Source organism: Oncorhynchus keta, chromosome 12, assembly GCF_023373465.1.
Source record: "Oncorhynchus keta strain PuntledgeMale-10-30-2019 chromosome 12, Oket_V2, whole genome shotgun sequence".
Lineage (NCBI taxonomy): Eukaryota > Metazoa > Chordata > Actinopteri > Salmoniformes > Salmonidae > Oncorhynchus > Oncorhynchus keta.
The window spans coordinates 43,941,239-43,965,984 of record NC_068432.1 but is presented as its reverse complement, the minus strand read 5'-3'; the positions used below and the strand labels follow the sequence as shown (position 1 = coordinate 43,965,984).

At 45.5% G+C, this 24,746-nt stretch overlaps 1 protein-coding gene across 7 annotated transcripts in view; it reads left to right on the top strand.

The window, feature by feature from the left end:
• LOC118374857 (spermatid perinuclear RNA-binding protein-like) overlaps positions 1 to 22,991 on the top strand; it is a 228,398-nt gene extending 205,407 nt beyond the window's left edge. For 5 of the 7 annotated variants that reach the window (XM_052458425.1, XM_052458428.1, XM_052458430.1 and 2 more), the window contains one exon: positions 13,240 to 22,991. In XM_052458425.1, coding sequence (XP_052314385.1) covers positions 13,240 to 13,334 — 95 coding nt within the window. In that variant the 3' untranslated portion in view covers positions 13,335 to 22,991. Of the gene's footprint in view, positions 1 to 4,223; positions 4,466 to 13,239 lie in introns of those variants that run through there. The other 2 variants (XM_052458431.1, XM_052458429.1) reach the window with 1 other exon arrangement.
• Positions 22,992 to 24,746: the final 1,755 nt, after the last annotated feature.

Below are 24,746 nucleotides of genomic sequence, written 5' to 3'. Positions count from 1 at the left end.
TCTCCCTCTCTCTTTTCCCCTCCCTCCCTACCTCTCCCTCTCTCTTTTCCCCTCCCTCCCTCCCTCCCTCCCTCCCTCCCTCCCTCTCTCTACCTTCCCTCTCCGTCTCTCTTTTCCCCTCCCTCCCTACCTCTCCCTCTCTCTTTTCCCCTCCCTCTCTCCCTCTCTCTACCTTCCCTCTCCGTCTCTCTTTTCCCCTCCCTCCCTACCTCTCCCTCTCTCTTTTCCCCTCCCTCTCCCTCTCTCTACCTTCCCTCTCCGTCTCTCTCTTTTCCCCTCCCTCCCTCCACCTCTCCCTCTTTCTCGATCACACAAAACCTAGTCTTAGAACAAACTGGTCCTTGTGTGTTGTTGCGTGGCATTGGGAGGCCCCTCCCCTCTTTCACAGAGAGACCTGCCTGTTTCTGGTTCTGGGGGCTTTGAATGAGTCTTATGTTCAGGATGGGAGACTGGACCGGGCTGGTTACAGGGTGGACACAACATATTCTTAAAGGAACCGCCAGAGAACCATGGGTTTGTATTCACAAAGAGTCTGTGTAGGAGTGCTGATATAGGATCAGTTTTGTCTTTGAATAAGATTATATGAACAGGTGGGACCTGTCCGTATAGAGCCCAGCACTCCTGCTCTGATATACTTTCTGAATATGGGCCTTAACCTTGCATGGGGCTGGACTCCAGGCTCCATACTCCTTTATTTACACTGAAGTGGAGTGCTGTACGTTTGGTATTATCCAGTTATACAGTGGGTATCATAAACATTCACCCCGTTGGATCTTTCCACATTGTGTTGCGTTACAAAGTGGGATTGAAGCAGATTTATTTGTGATTGTTTTGTCATTGATTGACACCAAATACTCCATGTCAAAGTGAAAAGAAAATTAGACTTTTTTTTTTTTTTTTTTACAAATGAATAAAAAAAATTCACAACTAAAATATTGTTGTTGCAAAAGTATTCATCCCCTTTTTTCAGGGGGTGAATCACATAAGTCACATGGACTCACTCTGTGTGAAATAATAGTGGTTTACTTGAAGAAAGGACAGACCTGCACTCACTGAAATATTCCTTAAGATTTCATGTATTTTGTCAGAACAAACGGACTGCAGCTTTTGTAGGCGTTTGGAGAACAATAGTCATCCACCCACATTTATAGATGACAACACATTGCCATACTGTTATTATTTACATCCATTAAATCATTGTAAATAAAGAAAGACGCTGTACTGAAATGTTTGTTCTCCAAATGCTGACGAAGGACGGACGCCGAAATGTGTCCATTTGTTAAGACTGCTGCTGCTAAAAATATATATTAAAAGTATATTAAAATAATATTTCAGTGAGTGCAGGTTTTTCCCTTTATTTGAGTATATGTCTTTTGAACCCAGTTACTACTACAAGAATTTGATCTGAGCAAGCCAGTTTCTCTGTTTGAAATAATAGGGGTTGACATGATTTATTAATGACTTCCCCTTCCTCTGTCCCCCATACATACAACATCTAAGGTCCCTCAGTCCAGTATTCCATTTCAAACACAGATTCAAATATCAGGGAGCTTTTTTTGAAAGCCTCATAGAGAAGGGCAGTGATTGGTAGATGGGTAACAATAACAAATCAGACATTGAATATCTCTTTCAGCACATGGTCAAGTTAATAATGAAGCTGTGGATGATGTATGAACCACCTAGACACATGGAAGATGCAGTCGTCCTGAACTGCGCTGCATCATGTATGCAACAAGGCACTAAAGTAATACCTTTAAAAAACATGACAAAGGAAAACACGTTTTGGCCATAATGCAAAGCCTTATGTTTGGGGCAAATGCAACACAACACATCACTGAGTAACTGTCTCCTTATTTTCAAACATGGTGTTGGCTGCATCATGGTATTGGTATGCTTGACATCGGCACTGGGTCATTTTTCCAGGATAAAAACAAACACAATGGAGCTAAGCACAGGCAAAATCCTAGAAGAAAACCTGGTTCAGTCTGCTTTCCACCAGTAACTGGAGGATGAATTCACCTTTCAGCAGGACAATAACCTAAAACACAAGGCCAAATATACACTGGAGTTGTTTTCCAAGAAGACAGTGAATGTTCCTGAGTGGCCAAGTTACAGTTTTGATTGAAGCCTGCTTGAAGATTGATGGTAAGACTTGAAAGTTGCTGTCTAGCCATGATCCCCAACACCTTGACATCTTGAAATGAATAATGGAAAATATTGCACAATCCAGGTGTGCAAAGCTCTTAAGCCCTTGTTCACACTGCAGGCCTTAATACATTAAACTAATTAGCTATTTAGCTATTTGCTAGGTAGCTATTTAGCTATTAGCTAGGTAGCTATTTAGCTATAAGTGAGGTAGCTATTTAGCTATTAGCTAGGTAGCTATTTAGCTATTAGCTAGGTACCTATTTAGCTATTAGTGAGGTAGCTATTAGCTAGGTAGCTATTTAGCTATTAGCTAGGTAGCTATTAGCGAGGTACCTATTTAGCTATTAGTGGGGTAGCTATTTAGCTATTAGCTAGGTAGCTATTTAGCTATAAGTGAGGTAGCTATTTAGCTATTAGCTAGGTAGCTATTTAGCTATTAGCTAGGTACCTATTTAGCTATTAGTGAGGTAGCTATTAGCTAGGTAGCTATTTAGCTATTAGCTAGGTAGCTATTAGCGAGGTACCTATTTAGCTATTAGTGGGGTAGCTATTTAGCTATTAGTGAGGTAGCTATTTAGCTATTAGCTAGGTAGCTATTTAGCTATTAGTGAGGTAGCTATTTAGCTATTAGTGAGGTAGCTATTTAGCTATTAGCTAGGTACCTATTTAGCTTTCTAGCACATTCACTCATTTGTTTGTAAAAAAAAAAAAAAAGAACAAGCACGTGTTCTTGTCAAACTGTCAACAGAGTAGCTAGCAAGCAACAAGTTATGCCAAGTAACAGTCTAAAACCACTTGAGGGTAAGTATATCCGATTTCACAGTTTAGACACAAGTCACATGGCCAGGAATCAAATTTGTATCGGACTTCAAACCACCTACGAAGGTGGCTTGAAATATCTGATTCCATGTGCTTTTTGGCTGTTCAGGCTGCAGGAACAATAGCAGATTCGATATGCAAATAAAATTGGACTTGAGTCACATCAAACTGCCAATGTGAACAAGGCTTTAGAGACTTGCCTAATAAGACTCACAGCTGTAATCACTGCCAAAGATGTTTCTAACATGTATTGACTCAGGGGGGTGAATACTTATCTAATCAAGATATTAATTTTACCTTTTTCATTCGTCTTTAAAAATTGTAGAATTGTTCTTCCACTTTGACATTACAGAGTATTTTGTGTAGATCCTTGACCAACAATTATAATTACATCCATTTTAATTCCACTTTGTAACACAATAAAATGTGAAGGAATCCAAGTGGGTGAATACTTATGATAGTCTATGGGCCAGGACCATATAACTGTAATGTCTAAAATACCCAATTTATCCCTTAACCCTTGTGGCTCGATCCGACCCAGCCTGGTCTCTGCCAGAACGAGTGTTCCTTTAGTACCCGCTCAGTCGTGTCAGTCATGGCATTATTAAGGAAGTCCTGGTATTGGCTGCTGTGAGATCAGATAACATATCCTGTCCACTACCCCCCCCAGTCCCCGTCAGTGCTTCTGAGATGCTGTTGCATGCTGGTTAATCGTCCCCACTATAATCCTATCTATCTATCTATCTATCTATCTGACTCTCACTGGTGTGTGGCGCTCAGCCTCATGTTGCTGCTTTGGGATTTCTATATGGGTTCAAGACTGTGAGAAACACACACTCAAGAACACACACTCAAGTACACAATAATATCCTTTCCATATTACAGTGCCCTTTAAATAAAGACACAAAGAAACCAGCCAACCAACCACAGCCCTGCATTGTTCACAACCATTGACATGTTGGTCTTCCTTCCTCCTCCTCCTCTCACACATTGCCCCTCTCTCTGTGTTCTACTGTATAGCTCTGCACACAGGGTCTGTCTAGGGCCTAGACCATAGAAATTAAATGAATAGAGCAATGCTGCTTTGACGATAGCATTTAAAAAATGGATAACCTGGTGTTCTATTGATTCTAGTTCTGTGGCCTAGACTCTGGGTATAGTAGCTAGTAGATCAGAACAGAAGCGTTTGTTTTTCTTTTGCCCTGCCTGCCGTGGACTCATGTGGAGTATTCTGTGTTTTCATGTCTCCCCTCAAGGTTTCTCCCCCAACAGAATGCTTCTGTTGCCTGTTATGAAAATGCCCGCCTACCCCGTCCCCCACTACTCCTTCTTTTAGAACAGGGACCCCAAAACACCCCAGTAGAAGGGAATCTGAGTCTTTTTATTTGTCCTACATATGGAGGGAGAAGTGAACAAAAGGACTTGAGCAGAATATGATTTGTAAAAGAAGTGTATTTTGATGATAAAGATTTAAAAAATAATAAAAAATCAAACTTGATTTGTACCGTGAATCGTTACCTCATTCTTTTGAATCTAAATGATATCATACTTTTTTGTTATTTGTTGTATCTGTTCTTAAGTAAGAAAGATTTAGGCCTTGCAAGTTGGCACAGAACACATTCTCTGTAAACCTGAGCTGTGTGAAGGATGCATAGGAATTATAATTGAACTATTGTGGACAAATAAAACCTTTTATATATCCTACAACAATCTGAGCAGTGCCTGTTGTCTAACCGAAACAAGGGACAGTAATAGTATATACATCCTTATGGGCTACACTATTGTAGCACTCTCTATTTGGCTAGAGAAGCTATTTTAAGCTATTTCCTGGTTGGAACAGGAAGTTACATAGGAAGTTGAAAATGGATATTCTAATAGATCGAAGCTCAGACCCACTGCTATCATTTCATTACATTTCAATTCAGTTTATTCAGGGAGAATTCCGATTAGAATTTCAGTTTAAATCCTGAATTGACTGAATGAAATGGAATTAACCCTGGTCATTGATATCTTGATGAAATCATCACCTGTCCTGTTCTGTCCTGTCATAATCCTGAGTCTGACCCCTCATAACCCTCAGTACCCTGAGTCTGACCCCTCATAACCCTCAGTACCCTGAGTCTGACCCCTCATAACCCTCAGTACCCTGAGTCTGACACCCCATAACCCTCAGTACCCTCGAGTCTGACCCCTCGTAACCCTCGAGTCTGACCCCTCGTAACCCCCGAGTCTGACCCCTCGTAACCCCCGAGTCTGACCCCTTCGTAACCCCCGAGTCTGACCCCTCGTAACGCCCGAGTCTGACCCCTCGTAACGCCCGAGTCTGACCCCTCGTAACGCCCGAGTCTGACCCCTCGTAACGCCCGAGTCTGACCCCTCGTAACGCCAGAGTCTGACCCCTCGTAACGCCAGAGTCTGACCCCTCGTAACGCCAGAGTCTGACCCCTCGTAACGCCAGAGTCTGACCCCTCGTAACGCCAGAGTCTGACCCCTCGTAACGCCAGAGTCTGACCCCTCGTAACGCCAGAGTCTGACCCCTCGTAACGCCAGAGTCTGACCCCTCGTAACGCCAGAGTCTGACCCCTCGTAACGCCAGAGTCTGACCCCTCGTAACGCCAGAGTCTGACCCCTCGTAACGCCAGAGTCTGACCCCTCGTAACGCCAGAGTCTGACCCCTCGTAACGCCAGAGTCTGACCCCTCGTAACGCCAGAGTCTGACCCCTCGTAACGCCAGAGTCTGACCCCTCGTAACGCCAGAGTCTGACCCCTCGTAACGCCAGAGTCTGACCCCTCGTAACGCCAGAGTCTGACCCCTCGTAACGCCAGAGTCTGACCCCTCGTAACGCCCGAGTCTGACCCCTCGTAACGCCCGAGTCTGACCCCTCGTAACGCCCGAGTCTGACCCCTCGTAACGCCCGAGTCTGACCCCTCGTAACGCCCGAGTCTGACCCCTCGTAACGCCCGAGTCTGACCCCTCGTAACGCCCGAGTCTGACCCCTCGTAACGCCCGAGTCTGACCCCTCGTAACGCCCGAGTCTGACCCCTCGTAACGCCCGAGTCTGACCCCTCGTAACGCCCGAGTCTGACCCCTCGTAACGCCAGAGTCTGACCCCTCGTAACCCCAGAGTCTGACCCCTCGTAACCCCCGAGTCTGACCCCTCGTAACCCCGAGTCTGACCCCTCGTAAACCCAGAGTCTGACCCCTCGTAAACCCAGAGTCTGACCCCTCGTAAACCCAGAGTCTGACCCCTCGTAACCCTCATAACCCTCACAACCCACTCGCCACTCTCTCATTGCACATTGGGTTCCCGAACCCATTCCGTGAACACCATTCACAGTTCACACAGCAATCTGATATGGCTGCTTAGTTGGCTGGTTCCCCTGAGTCCTATCGAATACACCTACAGCATAGCACAGCACTGGACACATGGAAATATGGAACCACAGCTACACACTGGAGAATGGAAAGCAGCAACAAGGGACCCTATCCAACCAATGGAGACTGCTATGTAATTTGTCCTGGGCCCGGTTTCCCGATAGCGATATAATTTATGCTTACGAGTGTTTAACGATGCATCTTTCCTACAACGGACGAAGATGTAACATTTCCCTAAACACCAAGCAGAGAGAACAGTCGCTAGGTGCGTCTTTGTAGCATGTCCATACTGATAGGATTGAAAGAAAGGGAGCGCTGCTCTCGGATCAGCTTTCTCCATGAAAACCTCTCCTAAACATTAAAGTTATTTCACAATACTGACAACGGAGCAGCTCCTAGAGAGATTTTACCGCCTACGGCTGCAAATATATAGCCGGCTTATTCTAATGCTTAACCAATTAAATGCACTAAATCACAGATTTGGCAAATCATTGTGCACATGTTACGCTACACATCATGAAATATATTGAGACAAAAACAGACAACAGCCTACAAGTAGTGAAATAGAACACAGTTGATTGAACATGAAATGTATTTCAATATGATTGAAACAGGTCTATAGCTTACTGTTTACAATTTAATGCAGTCATCTGCTTTTTCATTTGAAGCATCTTCTTTATACGTCACTTGTTGTATTAATTGCAAAGACATTGGCAACATTGTATTTGTAGTCGACTTTGGTCACAGAGAGACGGATAAACCATGTGATTCTATGTTTAGTGGAGATCTTCTGTGTATAAAGTGATGCGGGAGGGCAAAAACGTATCTAACTACGCACTTAGCTGAGGCAGGAGTTAGAGTACAAGTGTTTTTAAGTGCAACGTTAATAACAATGGTTTTGGGAAACGGCTCTGAGATTTAACAATGCTCCTACGAAGGTTCTGATGTTGAACTTGGCCTTCAGATGGTTTTGGGAAACCGGGCCCTGCTTCATCTCTGTGGTCGTTTTACTTTTTCATTTGTTTTATTGGTGAGTGCATCAGTGTGACTCAGCTGTCCAGTCAGTCCTCTCCCCGGGGGCCAGCTACCGGAGTTTAGCCAGTTCAGTCACAACGCTGCTCCCTACCTGGCTCGATGGCTCACTACACAACAACATACATACTGTTCTGTATACAACACAGTGAAGTCCAACTTGGAATTCATTCAGCATCCATCTATATTTTTACCCAAATATAGATTTTCTGTTAAACCCTAAAAGTGATCTTATATTGACACCTAAAATATATCTAATATGAGGATATTTGGGTCAATCTGAGAAGGTTGTGTCCGTGCTGGCCCGTGGCTGAGAGGATGTGGTCCCGATCACCATTGAGAGAAAAGCCCCTTGGGTTATGGTCCATTTAGGACTGCCATCTCCATGGTTATCACTATGAGGCACAGCCATAGACCAGAGGTCCCAGTGTCCTCTCCAATGGTTGGTTGAAACCAAGTTCAGTGACAGCCAGGGGAAGCCCATTCTGTCTGATCCCAACCCCCCTACCATGGGCTCCCTCTCGCTTCATCTCCCATGGGCTCCCCATCTCTCTTTCTCTCTCTCTCTCTTCCTCATTTCCTCTCTCTCTCTCTTCCTCATTTCCTCTCTCTCTCTTCCTCATTTCCTCTCTCTCTTCCTCATTTCCTCTCTCTCTTCCTCATTTCCTCTCTCTCTTCCTCATTTCCTCTCTCTCTTCCTCATTTCCTCTCTCTCTCTCTTCCTCATTTCCTCTCTCTCTCTCCTCATTTCCTCTCTCTCTTCCTCATTTCCTCTCTCTCTTCCTCATTTCCTCTCTCTCTCTTCCTAATTTCCTCTCTCTCTCTTCCTCATTTCCTCTCTCTCTTCCTCATTTCCTCTCTCTCTTCCTCATTTCCTCTCTCTCTTCCTCATTTCCTCTCTCTCTCTCTTCCTCATTTCCTCTCTCTCCTCTCTCATTGGCTCCCCCTCTCTCCCTCTCCCATGGGCTCTCCCTTTCTCCCTTTCTCATGGGCTCTCTCCTTCTCTCTCTCCTCTTCTCTTCCTTTCCCATGGGCTTCCCCTCTCTCCCTTTCCCATTGTCTCTCTCTCTCCAGCTCTCTCCTTCTCTCTCTCCTCCTCTCTCCCTTTCCCATGGGCTCCCCCCCTCTCCCATGGCCTCTCCCTCTCCTCCATCTCCTCCTCTCTCTTCCATGGGCTCCCCCTCTCGCTTCATCTCCCACGGGCTCTCCATCTCTCTCTCTCTCTCTCTCTCTCCCTATCTCCCTCCCTCTCTCCCTCTCCCATGGGCTCTCCATCTCTCTCTCCCTATCTTCCTCCCTCTCTCCCTCTCCCATGGGCTCTCCATATCTCTCTCCCTATCCGCCTCCCTCTCCCATGGGCTCTCCATCTCTCTCTCCCTATCTTCCTCCCTCTCTCCCATGGGCTCTCCATCTCTCTCTCCCTATCTTCCTCCCTCTCCCACGGGCTCTCCATCTCTCTCCCCCTATCTTCCTCCCTCTCTCCCATGGGCTCTCCATCTCTCTCTCCCTATCTTCCTCCCTCTCTCCCATGGGCTCTCCATCTCTCTCTCCCTATCTTCCTCCCTCTCTCTCTCTCCCATGGGCTCTCCATCTCTCTCCCCTATCTTCCTCCCTCTCTCTCTCCCCATGGGCTCTCCATCTCTCTCTCCTATCTTCCTCCCTCTCTCCCTCTCCCATGGGCTCTCCATATCTCTCTCCCTATCCGCCTCCCTCTCCCATGGGCTCTCCATCTCTCTCTCCCTATCTTCCTCCCTCTCTCCCATGCGCTCTCCATCTCTCTCTCCCCATCTTCCTCCCTCTCTCCCTCTCCCATGGGCTCTCCCTATCCGCCTCCCTCTCCCACGGGCTCTCCATCTCTCTCTCCCTATCTTCCTCCCTCTCTCTCTCTCTCCCATGGGCTCTCCATCTCTCTCTCCCTATCTTCCTCCCTCTCTCTCTCCCTCTCCCATGGGCTCTCCATCTCTCTCTCCTATCTTCCTCCCTCTCTCCCTCTCCCATGGGCTCCTCATATCTCTCTCCCTATCCGCCTCCCTCTCCCATGGGCTCTCCATCTCTCTCTCCCTATCCGCCTCCCTCTCCCATGGGCTCTCCATCTCTCTCTCCCTATCTTCCTCCCTCTCTCCCATGGGCTCTCCATCTCTCTCTCCCTATCTTCCTCCCTCTCTCCCATGGGCTCTCCATCTCTCTCTCCTATCTTCCTCCCTCTCTCTCTCTCCCATGGGCTCTCCATCTCTCTCTCCCTATCTTCCTCCCTCTCTCTCTCTCTCTCTCTCTCTCCCATGGGCTCTCCATATCTCTCTCCCTATCTTCCTCCCTCTCTCCCTCTCCCATGGGCTCTCCATATCTCTCTCCCTATCCGCCTCCCTCTCCCATGGGCTCTCCATCTCTCTCTCCCTATCCGCCTCCCTCTCCCATGGGCTCTCCATCTCTCTCTCCCTATCTTCCTCCCTCTCTCCCATGGGCTCTCCATCTCTCTCTCCCTATCTTCCTCCCTCTCTCCCATGGGCTCTCCATCTCTCTCTCCCTATCTTCCTCCCTCTCTCCCTCTCCCATGGGCTCTCCATCTCTCTCTCCCTATCTTCCTCCCTCTCTCCCATGGGCTCTCCATCTCTCTCTCCCTATCTTCCTCCCTCTCTCTCTCTCCCCATGGGCTCTCCATCTCTCTCTCCCTATCTTCCTCCCTCTCTCTCTCTCCCATGGGCTCTCCATATCTCTCTCCCTATCTTCCTCCCTCTCTCCCTCTCCCATGGGCTCTCCATATCTCTCTCCCTATCCGCCTCCCTCTCCCATGGGCTCTCCATCTCTCTCTCCCTATCCGCCTCTCTCTCCCATGGGCTCTCCATCTCTCTCTCCCTATCTTCCTCCCTCTCTCCCATGGGCTCTCCATCTCTCTCTCCCTATCTTCCTCCCTCTCTCTCTCTCCCATGGGCTCTCCATCTCTCTCTCCCTATCTTCCTCCCTCTCTCTCTCCCATGGGCTCTCCATATCTCTCTCCCTATCTTCCTCCCTCTCTCCCTCTCCCATGGGCTCTCCATATCTCTCTCCCTATCTGCCTCCCTCTCCCATGGGCTCTCCATCTCTCTCTCCCTATCCGCCTCCCTCTCCCATGGGCTCTCCATCTCTCTCTCCCTATCTTCCTCCCTCTCTCCCATGGGCTCTCCATCTCTCTCTCCCTATCTTCCTCCCTCTCTCCCATGGGCTCTCCATCTCTCTCTCCCTATCTTCCTCCCTCTCTCCCATGGGCTCTCCATCTCTCTCTCCCTATCTTCCTCCCTCTCTCCCTCTCCCATGGGCTCTCCATCTCTCTCTCCCTATCCGCCTCCCTCTCCCACGGGCTCTCCATCTCTCTCTCCCTATCTTCCTCCCTCTCTCTCTCTCTCTCCCATGGGCTCTCCATCTCTCTCTCCCTATCTTCCTCCCTCTCTCCCTCTCCCATGGGCTCTCCATCTCTCTCTCCCTATCTTCCTCCCTCTCTCCCTCTCCCATGGGCTCTCCATCTCTCTCCCTATCTTCCTCCCTCTCTCCCATGGGCTCTCCATCTCTCTCCCTCTCCGCCTCCCTCTCCCATTGGCTCTCCATCTCTCTCTCCCTATCCCCCTCCCTCTCCCATGGGCTCTCCATCTCTCTCTCCCTATCTTCCTCCCTCTCTCCCTCTCCCATGGGCTCTCCATCTCTCTCTCCCTATCCGCCTCCCTCTCCCATGGGCTCTCCATCTCTCTCTCCCTATCCCCCTCCCTCTCCCATGGGCTCTCCATCTCTCTCTCCCTATCTTCCTCCCTCTCTCTCTCTCCCATGGGCTCTCCATCTCTCTCTCCCTATCTTCCTCCCTCTCTCCCTCTCCCATGGGCTCTCCATCTCTCTCTCCCTATCTTCCTCCCTCTCTCCCATGGGCTCTCCATCTCTCTCTCCCTATCTTCCTCCCTCTCTCCCATGGGCTCTCCATCTCTCTCTCCCTATCCGCCTCCCTCTCCCATTGGCTCTCCATCTCTCTCTCCCTATCCCCCTCCCTCTCCCATGGGCTCTCCATCTCTCTCCCTATCTTCCTCCCTCTCTCTCTCTCTCTCCCATGGGCTCTCCATCTCTCTCTCCCTATCTTCCTCCCTCTCTCCCATGGGCTCTCCATCTCTCTCTCCCTATCTTCCTCCCTCTCTCCCATGGGCTCTCCATCTCTCTCTCCCTATCCGCCTCCCTCTCCCATTGGCTCTCCATCTCTCTCTCCCTATCCCCCTCCCTCTCCCATGGGCTCTCCATCTCTCTCTCCCTATCTTCCTCCCTCTCTCTCTCTCCCATGGGCTCTCCATCTCTCTCTCCCTATCTTCCTCCCTCTCTCCCTCTCCCATGGGCTCTCCATCTCTCTCTCCCTATCCGCCTCCCTCTCCCACGGGCTCTCCATCTCTCTCTCCCTATCTTCCTCCCTCTCTCTCTCTCTCTCCCATGGGCTCTCCATCTCTCTCTCCCTATCTTCCTCCCTCTCTCCCTCTCCCAAGAGCTCTCCATCTCTCTCTCCTATCTTCCTCCCTCTCTCCCATGGGCTCTCCATCTCTCTCTCCCTATCCGCCTCCCTCTCCCATTGGCTCTCCATCTCTCTCTCCCTCTCCCTATCTTCCTCCCTCTCTCTCTCTCCCATGGGCTCTCCATCTCTCTCTCCCTATCTTCCTCCCTCTCTCCCTCTCCCATGGGCTCTCCATCTCTCTCTCCCTATCCGCCTCCCTCTCCCACGGGCTCTCCATCTCTCTCCCTATCTTCCTCCCTCTCTCTCTCTCTCCCCCATGGGCTCTCCGTCTCTCTCTCCCTATCTTCCTCCCTCTCCCTCTCCCCATGGGCTCTCCATCTCTCTCTCCCTATCTTCCTCCCTCTCTCTCTCTCCCATGGGCTCTCCATCTCTCTCTCCCTATCTTCCTCCCTCTCTCCCATGGGCTCTCCATCTCTCTCTCCCTATCCGCCTCCCTCTCCCATTGGCTCTCCATCTCTCTCTCCCTATCCCCCTCCCTCTCCCATGGGCTCTCCATCTCTCTCTCCCTATCTTCCTCCCTCTCTCTCTCTCCCATGGGCTCTCCATCTCTCTCTCCCTCTCCCTATCTTCCTCCCTCTCTCCCTCTCCCACGGGCTCTCCATCTTCCTCTCCCTCTCCCTATCTTCCTCCCTCTCTCCCTCTCCCACGGGCTCTCCATCTCTCTCTCCCTATCTTCCTCCCTCTCTCCCCCTCTCCCTCTCCCATGGGCTCTCCATATCTCTCTCCCTATCTGCCTCCCTCTCCCTCTCCCACGGGCTCTCCATCCCTCTCCCTATCTTCCTCCCTCTCTCCCTGTTCCATGGGCTCTCCATCTCTCTCTCCCCATCTTCCTCCCTCTCTCCCCATCTTCCTCCCTCTCTCCCTCTCCCATGGGCTCTCCATCTCTCTCTCCCTATCTTCCTCCCTCTCTCCCTCTCCCATGGGCTCTCCCTCTTGTCGTGATGGCAGCCATCCTACTATACTCTCTCCAAAATCACAATATTGGATTTGATTTGTCAGAGTTATGTACTAATCACATTGTCTTAAATAAATCACGTTAAAGCAGCTACATGTCTTATCACATCTCTCTGCTTTAATATTTTAAATGAATGAGTTTGTTTGTTTTTAAATGTCCAATAGTTTTCCGTTTTAATTTTAGTTGGATTGATTTTGTCAGAAATTGGTAACCGTTGCAACTTAAGTTGTTGATGTCTTTTTTAACCTGACCCCGCCCCGGTGCAATGAAAACCCCACGTACAGTACAGCCAGACAGAGCAGAGATAACAACCTATGTCGAGAGTAAGATATGCTGCCTCCTACAGGGCCACCACAGTAATTACACAATCTGTCTCTGCTCTTCTCCTCACTGTAGGTGGTCTTTTCATTGACAATCCCTTTTACCAGGCTCGGACCATCGCACCATTTATTATTCAGTTGGGTCCTCAAGATCTCTTCTCTGACTTCTAGAACCATCAGGTTGTGTTGCTTCTAAACTATCTGACAACAGTGCTGTTCCAGGCTTGCCCTTTGACCCAGCAGGCTGTCTGTCTGTCTGTCTCCCACCATCATTTACAGAGCCAGCGAGTGGTCAAACTGAACTCCTCTCACTCTGTTCTGTCTCCTCACGACCCAAATCAATAGAAACAAACCTAAAAAAAGCAATATTTGATTGGACTTTTTAAAAATCTCAGCTGCGTCAAAACTAAAAGCTGAGGACCTTGATCTTTGGGTCTTTTTCTTATATAGCAATACGACACCTGAACTGTTTTGGCTTCAAGCTTACTTGAGATGATGTGAATGTTCCATTGAGTCTTACACAAGCACAGCGTTGCAATATATCACTTCAATTGTATATTCACTGAGTGTATGTGTGCCTATACCATGGAATATATGCATTTATATGTCTGCTATACGTTTCTATAAATATGTATTATATGTGTTGATATAATTTATGATGTACATATGTAAATATATGATATACTTATTGTTGGTATAAATTATTTTAGAAAGTGATATGTAATCACAATCCCACAATATAGAGACGTTCTTCTTCCAGGTTGATGCACACTGAGAAATGGACTTTACTCTAGTACTGGACATGCAATATAAACCTGTTTCTTAATTCACCTGTGCTTCTAGAATAGTTTAGTGATTTCTCCTTCCTTTCACCTGGATGTCTTCTCGTCTGAGCCTTTCGCTAGCACGGCCTGGTCAGACGAGAGGCGCTCGCTCACTCAACCTTGTAAACCGACCGCCCTCTCTACCACACGTACACACGGCACATACACACGCACTTCCTGTGTGACACTACAAACACACAACCTCCTGTTTACTTCCTGTCAGAAAGCACACTTTTCTCAGTGAAACATTTCTCACAGCGCCACTGTCTCTCTGCTCACAGGGTATCCTGTACCGCACCGTACACTTTGTCCTGTTAATAAGCTGGGTGTGTTGGGCAGCGAGGGTAACACAGAAACCCCCTCCTAGACAGGACCAACCACGGTCCACTGTCTCTCTGCTCACAGGGTATCCTGTACCGCACCGTACACTTTGTCCTGTTAATAAGCTGGGTGTGTTGGGCAGCGAGGGTAACACAGAAACCCCCTCCTAGACAGGACCAACCACGGTCCACTGTCTCTCTGCTCACAGGGTATCCTGTACCGCACCGTACACTTTGTCCTGTTAATAAGCTGGGTGTGTTGGGCAGCGAGGGTAACACAGAAACCCCCTCCTAGACAGGACCAACCACGGTCCTCTGTCTCTCTCATGCCTACAGCATGAACGTGGGACCAAAAGCACAGTTAACAGTTTGTCTGCTTGTAAAGGTGATGGGTGGCCCAGTTACTTTAAGTAAAGCATGCTACTCAGACAAACCAACACACAGGGCTTATTACTGTCAACTCAGTCGCAGACCAACCAGCCTTGTCACTATGAAACAGTCCAACCACACATTGATTAATGGCTAACATCTAATTATAATGTATACTCTGACATTATGTACATTAACTGTACATTACTGTATAAAGACAGTCAGGACCCAGTCATTTCATAACCCCCAGCTTTACATGACCCCCTCTAGTTGATATATTTATATACTATATACACTACCGGTCAAAAGTTTTAGAACACCTTCTCATTCAAGGGTTTTTCTTTTTTTGTACTATTTTCTACATTGTAGACTAATTGTGAAGACATCAAAACTATGAAATAACACATATGGAATCATGTAGTAACCAAAAAAGTGTTAAACAACTAAAAAAATATTCAAATAGCCACCCTTTGCCTTGATGACAGCTTTGCACACTCTTGGAATTCTCTCAACCAGCTTCACCTGGAAAGCTTTTCCAACAGTCTTGAAGGAGTTCTCACATATGCTGAGCACTTGCTGGCTGCCTTTCCTTCACTCTGCAGTCTGACTCATCCCAAACCATCTCAATTAGGTTGAGATCGGGTGATTGTGGAGGCCAGGTCATCTGATGCAGCACTCCATCACTCTCCTTCTTGGTCAAATATCCTTTACACAGCCTGGAGGTCTGTTGGGTCATTGTCCTGTTGAAAAACAAATGATACTCCCACTAAGGCCAAACCATATGGGATGGCATATCACTGCAGAATGCTGTGGTAGCCATGCTGGTTAAGTGTGCCTTGAATTCTAAATAAATCACAGACAGTGTCACCAGCAAAGCACCCCCACACCATAACACCTCCTCCTCCATGCTTCACAGTGGGAAATACACATGTGGAGATCATCCATTCACTCATACCGCATCTCACAAAGACACTGCGGTTGGAACCAAAAAACTCAAATTTGGACTCTATACCAAATAACAATTTTCCACCAGTCTAATGTCCATTTCTCGTGTTTCTTAGCTCAAGCAAGTCTCTTCTTCTTATTGGTGCCTTTAGTAGTGGTTTCTTTGCAGCAATTTGACCATGAAGGCCTGCTTCACACAGTCTCCTCTGAACAGTTCATGTTGAGATTTGTCTGTTACTTGAACTCTGTGAAGAATTTATTTGGGCTGCAATTTCTGAGGCTGGTAACTCTAATGAACTTATCCTCTGCAGCAGAGGTAACTCTGGCTCTTCCTTTCCTGTGGCGGTCCTCATGAGAGACAGTTTCATCATAGCACTTGGTTTTTGCGACTGCACTTGAAGAAACTTTAAAAGTTTTTGAAATTTTCTGTATTGACTAACCTTCATGTCTTAAAGTAATGATGCACTGTCATTTCTCTTTGCTTATTTGAGCTGTTCCTGCCATAATATGGACCATGTCTTTTACCAAAAAGGCCTCTCTTCTGTATACCCCCCCTTATCACAACACAACTGATTGGCTCAAACGCAAATTCATTTTTAACAAGGCACACCTGTTAATTGAAATGCATTCCAGATAACTACCTCATGAAGCTGGTTGAGAGAATGCCAAGCTGTCATCAAGGCAAAGAGTGGAAGTTGAAGAATCTGAAATATAAAATATATTTTGATTTAACACTTTTTTGTTTACTACATGTTATTTCATAGTTATGATGTCTTCACTATTATTCTACAATGTAGAAAATAGTACAAATAAAGAAAACCCCTTGAATGGGTAGGTGTTCTTAAACTTTGGATCGGTTGTGTAGTATACTACACTACATTGATATGTTATATCTAACTGATCAGGTGAAACCATAGTAAACTGTAGTTGATATGAGTTTGTGTGGGGTTATGTTAGTGTATGGTGGTGATGATGGTGAACTACAGTGCCCAGCAAGATTATCAACTCAGCCTCAAGGCCATATTACCTGGTCTTGAATAAGTGGACATCCTACTGTATAACAGGATAAATCACTACATTCGTCCTATATCAATATGAATTACAAACTATAGAATCAGATAAGGTATATTGTTGTTTTTTAAATCGTATTTATATAAAAGCTGCTAACATAATGTTCAATCAACCACAAATCAACATTTCGCTAGTACATTCTGTAATATCACTTTGTTATCCTTAAAGTTGCACTATGCAGAAATCGCTCCTCCATTTCCTAGTTGCTAAAACTAATATTTTGCCTAATTTAATAGTTCACCTAATTTCAGTTTATGTGACAAAATAAGATGGTATAGAGAATCATTGTACCATCTGAACTGCTGTGAAATCTATTTTCCAAATCAATATTGTTGTTTCAGCTGTTTGAAGCTGGTGTACAAAACCGAAAGTACAATACACAAAAACAAAACTTAAGAACATGAAGCATAGAAATAGCCCACATAGAACAGATCTACCGCTTCTTAGACTTGCTTTCAAGTAGAATGGTAGATCTATGTCTCACATTTCTATGTGAATTTGGTGGGGTTGCCCAAAAATGTACATACTGCCACTTTAAAGTAAATGCACTAGGCTGATACGAATATATCCATAACTAAATGATCTGATAACTGGCTATTGCCTAGACAATACACATCCCAAAGGGAATGCATGTTATTGAAGCATAGCTTTATAGCATTGGTTGGTGGGTCACATCTTCACAAACATATGGTATGTATTTATGTATGGAGCTTCAGTTGCTAACAGCTTCTGATGTTAGGTCCTCGCCACTCTTCTGGATGTTCAACATGACAGCCTTTAAAAAATACAACTTCAGTCGGAAGGAAACGGATCAACTATTAGATCAAAACCTTTGGTTCTTCTTATGCATCTTCATGGCAGTTTGATCTTCAGAGTTTGTCATTTTAAATGTTTTTTATTTTCTTTTGTTTTTTTAAATCATGTGGGAAAAGTTATTGAGCCTCAGTGTAATTTTGAAGATGAATAATTTAAATCAATCTTTTAGGGCAGAAATCCTGTTAAGTCTGAATGACATCATGGGTCAGTTATTGTTGAGTTTGACGCATCACAGTTAGACGCATCACAGTTAGTCACATCACAGTTAGACGCATCACAGTTAGGCGCATCACAGTTAGACACATCACAGTTAGACGCATCACAGTTAGACACATCACAGTTAGTCACATCACAGTTAGACGCATCACAGTTAGACACATCACAGTTAGTCACATCACAGTTAGTCACATCACAGTTAGACACATCACAGTTAGACACATCACAGTTAGTCACATCACAGTTAGTCACATCACAGTTAGACGCATCACAGTTAGACACATCACAGTTAGTCACATCACAGTTAGACGCATCACAGTTAGACGCATCACAGTTAGACACATCACAGTTAGTCGCATCACAGTTAGACGCATCACAGTTAGACACATCACAGTTAGTCACATCACAGTTAGTCACATCACAGTTAGACGCATCACAGTTAGTCACATCACAGTTAGTCACATCACAGTTAGTCACATCACAGTTAGACACATCACAGTTAGACGCATCACAGTTAGTCGCATCACAGTTAGTCACATCACAGTTAGTCACATCACAGTTAGACGCATCACAGTTAGTCGCATCACAGTTAGACGCATCACAGTTAGACGCATCACAGTTAGTCACATCACAGTTAGTCACATCACAGTTAGACGCATCACAGTTAGTCACATCACAGTTAGTCACATCACAGTTAGTCACATCACAGTTAGACGCATCACAGTTAGACGCATCACAGTTAGTCACATCACAGTTAGACGCATCACAGTTAGACGCATCACAGTTAGACGCATCACAGTTAGACACATCACAGTTAGACACATCACAGTTAGACGCATCACAGTTTGACGCATCACAGTTAGACGCATCACAGTTAGTCACATCACAGTTAGACGCATCACAGTTAGACGCATCACAGTTAGACACATCACAGTTAGACACATCACAGTTAGACGCATCACAGTTAGACGCATCACAGTTAGTCACATCACAGTTAGACGCAGCAAGTAGAAGATCAAACTGAACTAAACTATATCTACATTTCAATGTTCCGTCATTTGGTAATGATCGGGGGTTGTCAAACACACAAGCCCCTTTCTGATCCACACAAGCCCCTTTCTGATCCACACAAGCCCCTTTCTGATCCTGTGTTTGTGTACCAGTAATTGAAATTCATCAGTCGTCATCTATTAGCTGGAAACAAATCACTCCGCGTGATTAAGTGATAGCCAATCACAATTATTCATTAAATGATAGCCAATCATTCCTATTGATTAGGCCCCTGGTACCAGTGTCTCATTGAGAATGTGTATAACCCTAACTCATGCAGAGTAAATCTCCAACCAAAGCCTCACATGGAGAAAAACAACTGCAGGGATAGTCCATTGAGAACCAATGGGATATTCCAAATCATGGTTCTGAGAGGGTTTAGTCCCAAGCTGGCGTACCAACCTGTTCATCTCACATTTCACTCCTTGTTTTCTATGTCATTACTAAACAAGTGGCAATGACACAGAGTAAAAGGAGTGGAGGTTAGCTAAACAGACTGGTTCCCATGCTAGTTAGTCCCATGACTGCCTGAAAGCCATATGGCACAGCACTTGTGATGGCTGGCTGGGCTAACTCGGACTGGCTCCTCTCGGGTTCGATTGCTCACAGCAGAGCTGAGTCCTATTTAGTGTTATGTGGTTTTACCTCAATATTTAGTGGAGATGTTTGTTTCGGACCTCTAGAAGTTATGTTTGTCTTAGAATTTTAAAAAATCAGGCTTTACGGTCAGAAAGTCATTGGGGGGGCGACCCCATTAACACAACATTCTGTTCTCTCTCTCTGAGGGCTGTGTGTTGTTGAGGCATGCTCTGACCAGATGGCCTTTGTGAATAATAGACTACTGGATGTCAACTGAGTGTTGGTTGGCTTTAAATGTCTCCCTCTGATCATCGGGGTCTTTTGACCCATGCATCTGCTCCCTAAGGGGGCCCACAATACAAAGCAATGTTTCTCAGTAGCCTACACTGGGTTCAAAACTATTTTACATCATTTAACATACTTCAACTGGGCTTGTGCTTGCCTGGTGCAATGGAACCAGTGGAATAGTCACAAAAGTGCAAACCCAGCCCATCTGGCACTCCAGACAGGATACAGTTAAAAGTATTGAAAAAATATTTCAAATAGTTTTTGTAGTACATTGTAACCTGTAGTGTAGTGGAGAGAGCCAAGCCTCAGTTACTGCATTTTCAATGGGTAGATTGTACTACTGCACACACAGCTCTATATTCTAGAATATATATTATGAGATCCACGTGATGACAAGACCAGGCAGAATATATAAATGGCTTGAAATACACTACATGACCAAAAGTATGTGGACATCTGCTTGTCGAGTATCTCGTTCCAAAATCATGGGCATTAATATGGAGTTGGTCCCCCCTTTGCTGCTATAACAGCCTCCACTCTTCTGGGAAGGCTTTCCACTAGATGTTGGGGACCTGCTTACATTAAGCCACAAGCGCATTAGTGAGGTCGGGCACTGATGTTGTGCGATTAGTCCTGGCTCACAATCGGTGTTCCAATTAATCCCAAAGGTGTTCGATGGGGTTAAGGTCAGGACTCTGTGCAGGCTAGTCAAGTTCTTCCACACTGATCTTGACAAACCATTTCTGTATGGACCTCGCTTTGTGCACTGGGGCACTGTCATGCTGAAACAGGAAAGGGCCTTCCCCAAACTGTTGCCACAAAGTTGGAAGTACAGAACATCTAGAACGTCATTGTAGGCTTTAGCGTTACGATTTCCCTTCGCTGGAACTAAGGGGCCTAGCCCGAACCATGAGCAACAGCCCCAGACCATTAGACCTCATCCACCAAACTTTACAGTTGGCACTATGCATTGGGACAGGTAGTGTTCTCCTGGCATCCGCCAAACCCAGATTCGAATGTTGGACTGCCAGATGGTGAAGCATGATTCATCACTCCAGGGAACACGCTTCCACTGCTCGGCCATGGAAACCAATTTATGAAGCTCCTGATGAACAGTTATTGTGCTGAAGTTGATTCCAGAGGCAGTTTGGAACTCGGTAGTAAGTGTTGCAACCGAGGACAGGTGATTTTACCCGCTATGTGCTTCAGCATAGCCTCGGCATTCTGTGAGCTTGTGTGGCCTACCACTTCGCAGCTGAGCTGTTGTTGCTCTTAGATGTTTCCACTTCACAATAACAGCACTTACAGTTGACCATGGCAGCTCTAGCAGGGCAGACATTTGACAATGTGGCATCCTATGACGGTGCCATGTTGAAAGTCACTGAGCTCCTCAGTAAGGCTATTCTACTGCTATTCTACTGCCAATGTTTGTCTATGGAGATTGTATGGCGGTGTGCTCGATTTTATGCATCTGTCAGCAACTGGTGCGGCTGAATTAGCGAAATCCACTAATTTTAAGGGTTGTCCACATACTTTTGTATAAATAGTGTATATTGCAATAATGAGGATATCTTTGTTGGGATAATAAGGAATATCACAGCCATGGTTAATTGGCTTGTTGATGATGAACAATGATTATGTTTGTTTGAATGATATTGTTTGATTTGTGTGACGGATTACAATCCGGGTTGTTAGAGCCCTGAATGCTGATTGGCTGAAAGCCGTGGTATATCAGACCGCATACCACGGGTGGGTGTGACAAAAACATTTTTTTACTGTTCTAATTATGTTGGTAACCAGTTTATAATAGCAATAAGGCACCTCAGGGATTTGTGGTATATGGCCAATATACCACGGCTAAGGGCTGTATCCAGGCATTCCACGTTGCGTTGTGCTGAAGAACAGCCCGTAGCCGTGGTATATTGGCCATATACCACAAACCCCTTAGGTGCCTTATTGCTGAAATATAACCTTGTCCATCCCGATGTCCCCTAAACTGTCCCTATGATAGGTCCTCCTGCCTGACATGGGATACAACAAGCACAAAACCACATTAGCAATATTCTACCACCACCTACTCAGGGCCCACCGGACACACACACACACGCACGCGCGCACACACACACACACACACACACACTGTAGCCGGAGTTATTCCAGCCCACCTCACAATCACCCACCCTTGTCATCCTCCTCGTCACGCACATCCTCAGTACTATAACACACAGTGTAGACTCTCTCCTATGGGGCTCTACTACTCCAGCTCAACGATTGTATTTAGGGTAAGCCACAGGCTGTTACTGAAGATATACTGCGGGAATGGAGCCATTTGTTCCAGAGGAATGACTTCCACCCCCCATAAACCTTGTCTAAATGTACCTTGGTGCTTTACTACAATGGGCTGTAGCTGTGTATAGACTTCTTGTAAAGTGGTTTACTTATGTTTTGTTTATATGTGGAAAACCTCCTGCAGCTATCATGATTCACTGAGAGAGAGGGGGACTTGTGTGTGGGACTAGGACAAAGTAGAATGCCGGGAATTCAATTTTGTGATCCAGCCTGCAGCAGTTCTGAAATATGAGTCAGATCTGGTTTTGGCCTATGAGAGCGAGGCTTCGCAAAATGAAAATGCTGAACTGAACGTTTTCTTCATGTCCGTTCGTGCTCTAAATAGCCGCAGCACATAGTTCAGGGTTAAAGTCTCTCACAAGTAGAAAACCCATCCCATGTGCAATATTACAATATCCTGGCTGTCGATCGAAACGCTTTGGTTTGGAATGTACACTGTTGTTGTAGAGTAGAATGTATAGCCATAGCAGAGCTACAGTAATTGCATTTTTGTAAAGACATATATATATATATACACACACACCTTTTTTAAACTACTTGTGTAAGTCATTTGGGCACTTCCTGCCTGGTTTGTGTTTACATTTCTAATTATTATTCTCTTATTTATTTACAATGTTTTTTGAGCGTGGCGTCTTCTGAGCGATGGACTCGTCCCTCCATCTTTCAGATTTTTTTGCCACAAAAGTAACTCCATAGAAATCAGCCCGACTTGTCAGAGTTGTGCATTTCATACTTTTTATTATAATCATGTGGCATAAAATAATAAAGTATATAAATTTGAACTATAAAGTTATAATCAACAAGGTAATCCAATGTGAAGTGGTGATTGTGCACAAACCTCTGTGAGCGAGCTGTGCTTAAATATAGAAGCTATTCATTCGAAATGACGGCAGTAGATGTTTGCTAGCTGTGGTATTAAATTATTAGTAGTCACCATGGTGATATGTTTGTCACTGTTTGCCATCATTTATGCTTGAAAAAATAAAAATAGCTTAATATTATTTTAAGTGTCTAAACTTTTTTACATTACCATGAAATAAATGCAGACTATAAACCATTTTTTGCTGTGTGGTGTATTATTTTAATGTCCTTGTCTCTTTTCCTTCAGAAGCAGAGATTGAATGTTTTACAGCTAGTTTGATGGAAGTTATGACAGTGGAGACCGAACAGTATATAAAAGGCTGTATATAAGGCTGAGTATGTAAAAGGCTGTATATAAGGCTGAGTATGTAAAAGGCTGTATATAAGGCTGAGTATGTAAAAGGCTGTATATAAGGCTGAGTATGTAAAAGGCTGTATATAAGGCTGAGTATGTAAAAGGCTGTATATAAGGCTGAGTATATAAAAGGCTGTATATAAGGCTGAGTATGTAAAAGGCTGTATATAAGGCTGAGTATGTAAAAGGCTGTATATAAGGCTGAGTATGTAAAAGGCTGTATATTAAAGTCAGATTATATACAGTGCATTCAGAAAGTATTCAGACCCCTTGACTTGTTCCACATTTTGTTGCATCTACACCCAATGTTGTTGTTGTTGTTGTTGCAATCTACACCCAATACCCCATAATGACAAAGCAAAAACAGGTTTTTAGATATTTTTGTAAAAAATGGTCACTGACAGAGCTCCAGAGTTCCTCTGCGGAGATGGGAGAACCTTCCAGAAGGACAACCATCTCTGCAGCACTCCACCAATCAGGCCTTTATGGTAGAGTGGCCAGACGGAAGGCACTAAAGTAAAACGCACATGACAGCCCTCTGAGTTTGCCAAACGGCACCTAAAGATTGAACTCTGAATGCCAAGTGTCACGTCTGAAGGAAACCTGGCACCATCCCTATGGTGAAGCATGGTGGTGGCAGCATCATGCTGTGGGGGTGTTATTCAGCGGCAGGGACTGGGAGACTAGTCAGGATTGAAGGAAAGATGAACAGAGCAATCCTTGATGAAAACCTGCTGCAGAGTGCTCAGGATGTCAGACTGGGGCAAAGGTTAACCTTCCAACAGGACAACGACCCTAAGCACACAGCCAAGACAACGCAGGAGTTGCTTCGGGAAAAGTCTTTGAATGACCTTGAGTGGCCCAGACAGAGTCCGGACTTGAACCCGATGGAACATCTCTGCAGAGACCTGAAAATAGAGTTTGAGGAGATCTGTAGAACATAATGGGATTAACTCTCCAAATACAGGTGTGCCAAGCTTGTAGCTTCAGACTCGAGGTTGTAATCGCTTCCAAAAGTGTTTCAACAAAGTACTGAGTAAAGGGTCTGAATACTTGTGTAAATGTAATTTCCGTTTTTTATATTTAATACATTTCCAAACATTTTTAAATCTGTTTTTGCTTTGTCATTATGGGGTATTGTGTGTAAAAATACTTTAAAAACTGGGTCGTTCGAGCCATGAATGCTGATTGGCTGATAGCCGTGGTATATCAGACCATATGCTGAGTAGGCTGAGTATAGAAGGCTAAGTATATAAGGTTGTATATAAATGTATTTATTTTTACATTTAACTAGGCAAGTAAGTTAAGAACAAATTCTTATTTACTATGACGGCCTACCGGGGAACAGTAAGTTAACTGCCTGTTCAGGGACAGAATGACAGATTTTTACCTTGTCAGCTCCAACAACCTTTTGGTTACTGGCCCAACGCTCCAACCACTAGGCTACCTGCTGGTTACTGGCCCAACGCTCCAACCACTAGGCAACCTGCTGGTTACTGGCCCAACGCTCTAACCACTAGGCTACCTGCTGGTTACTGGC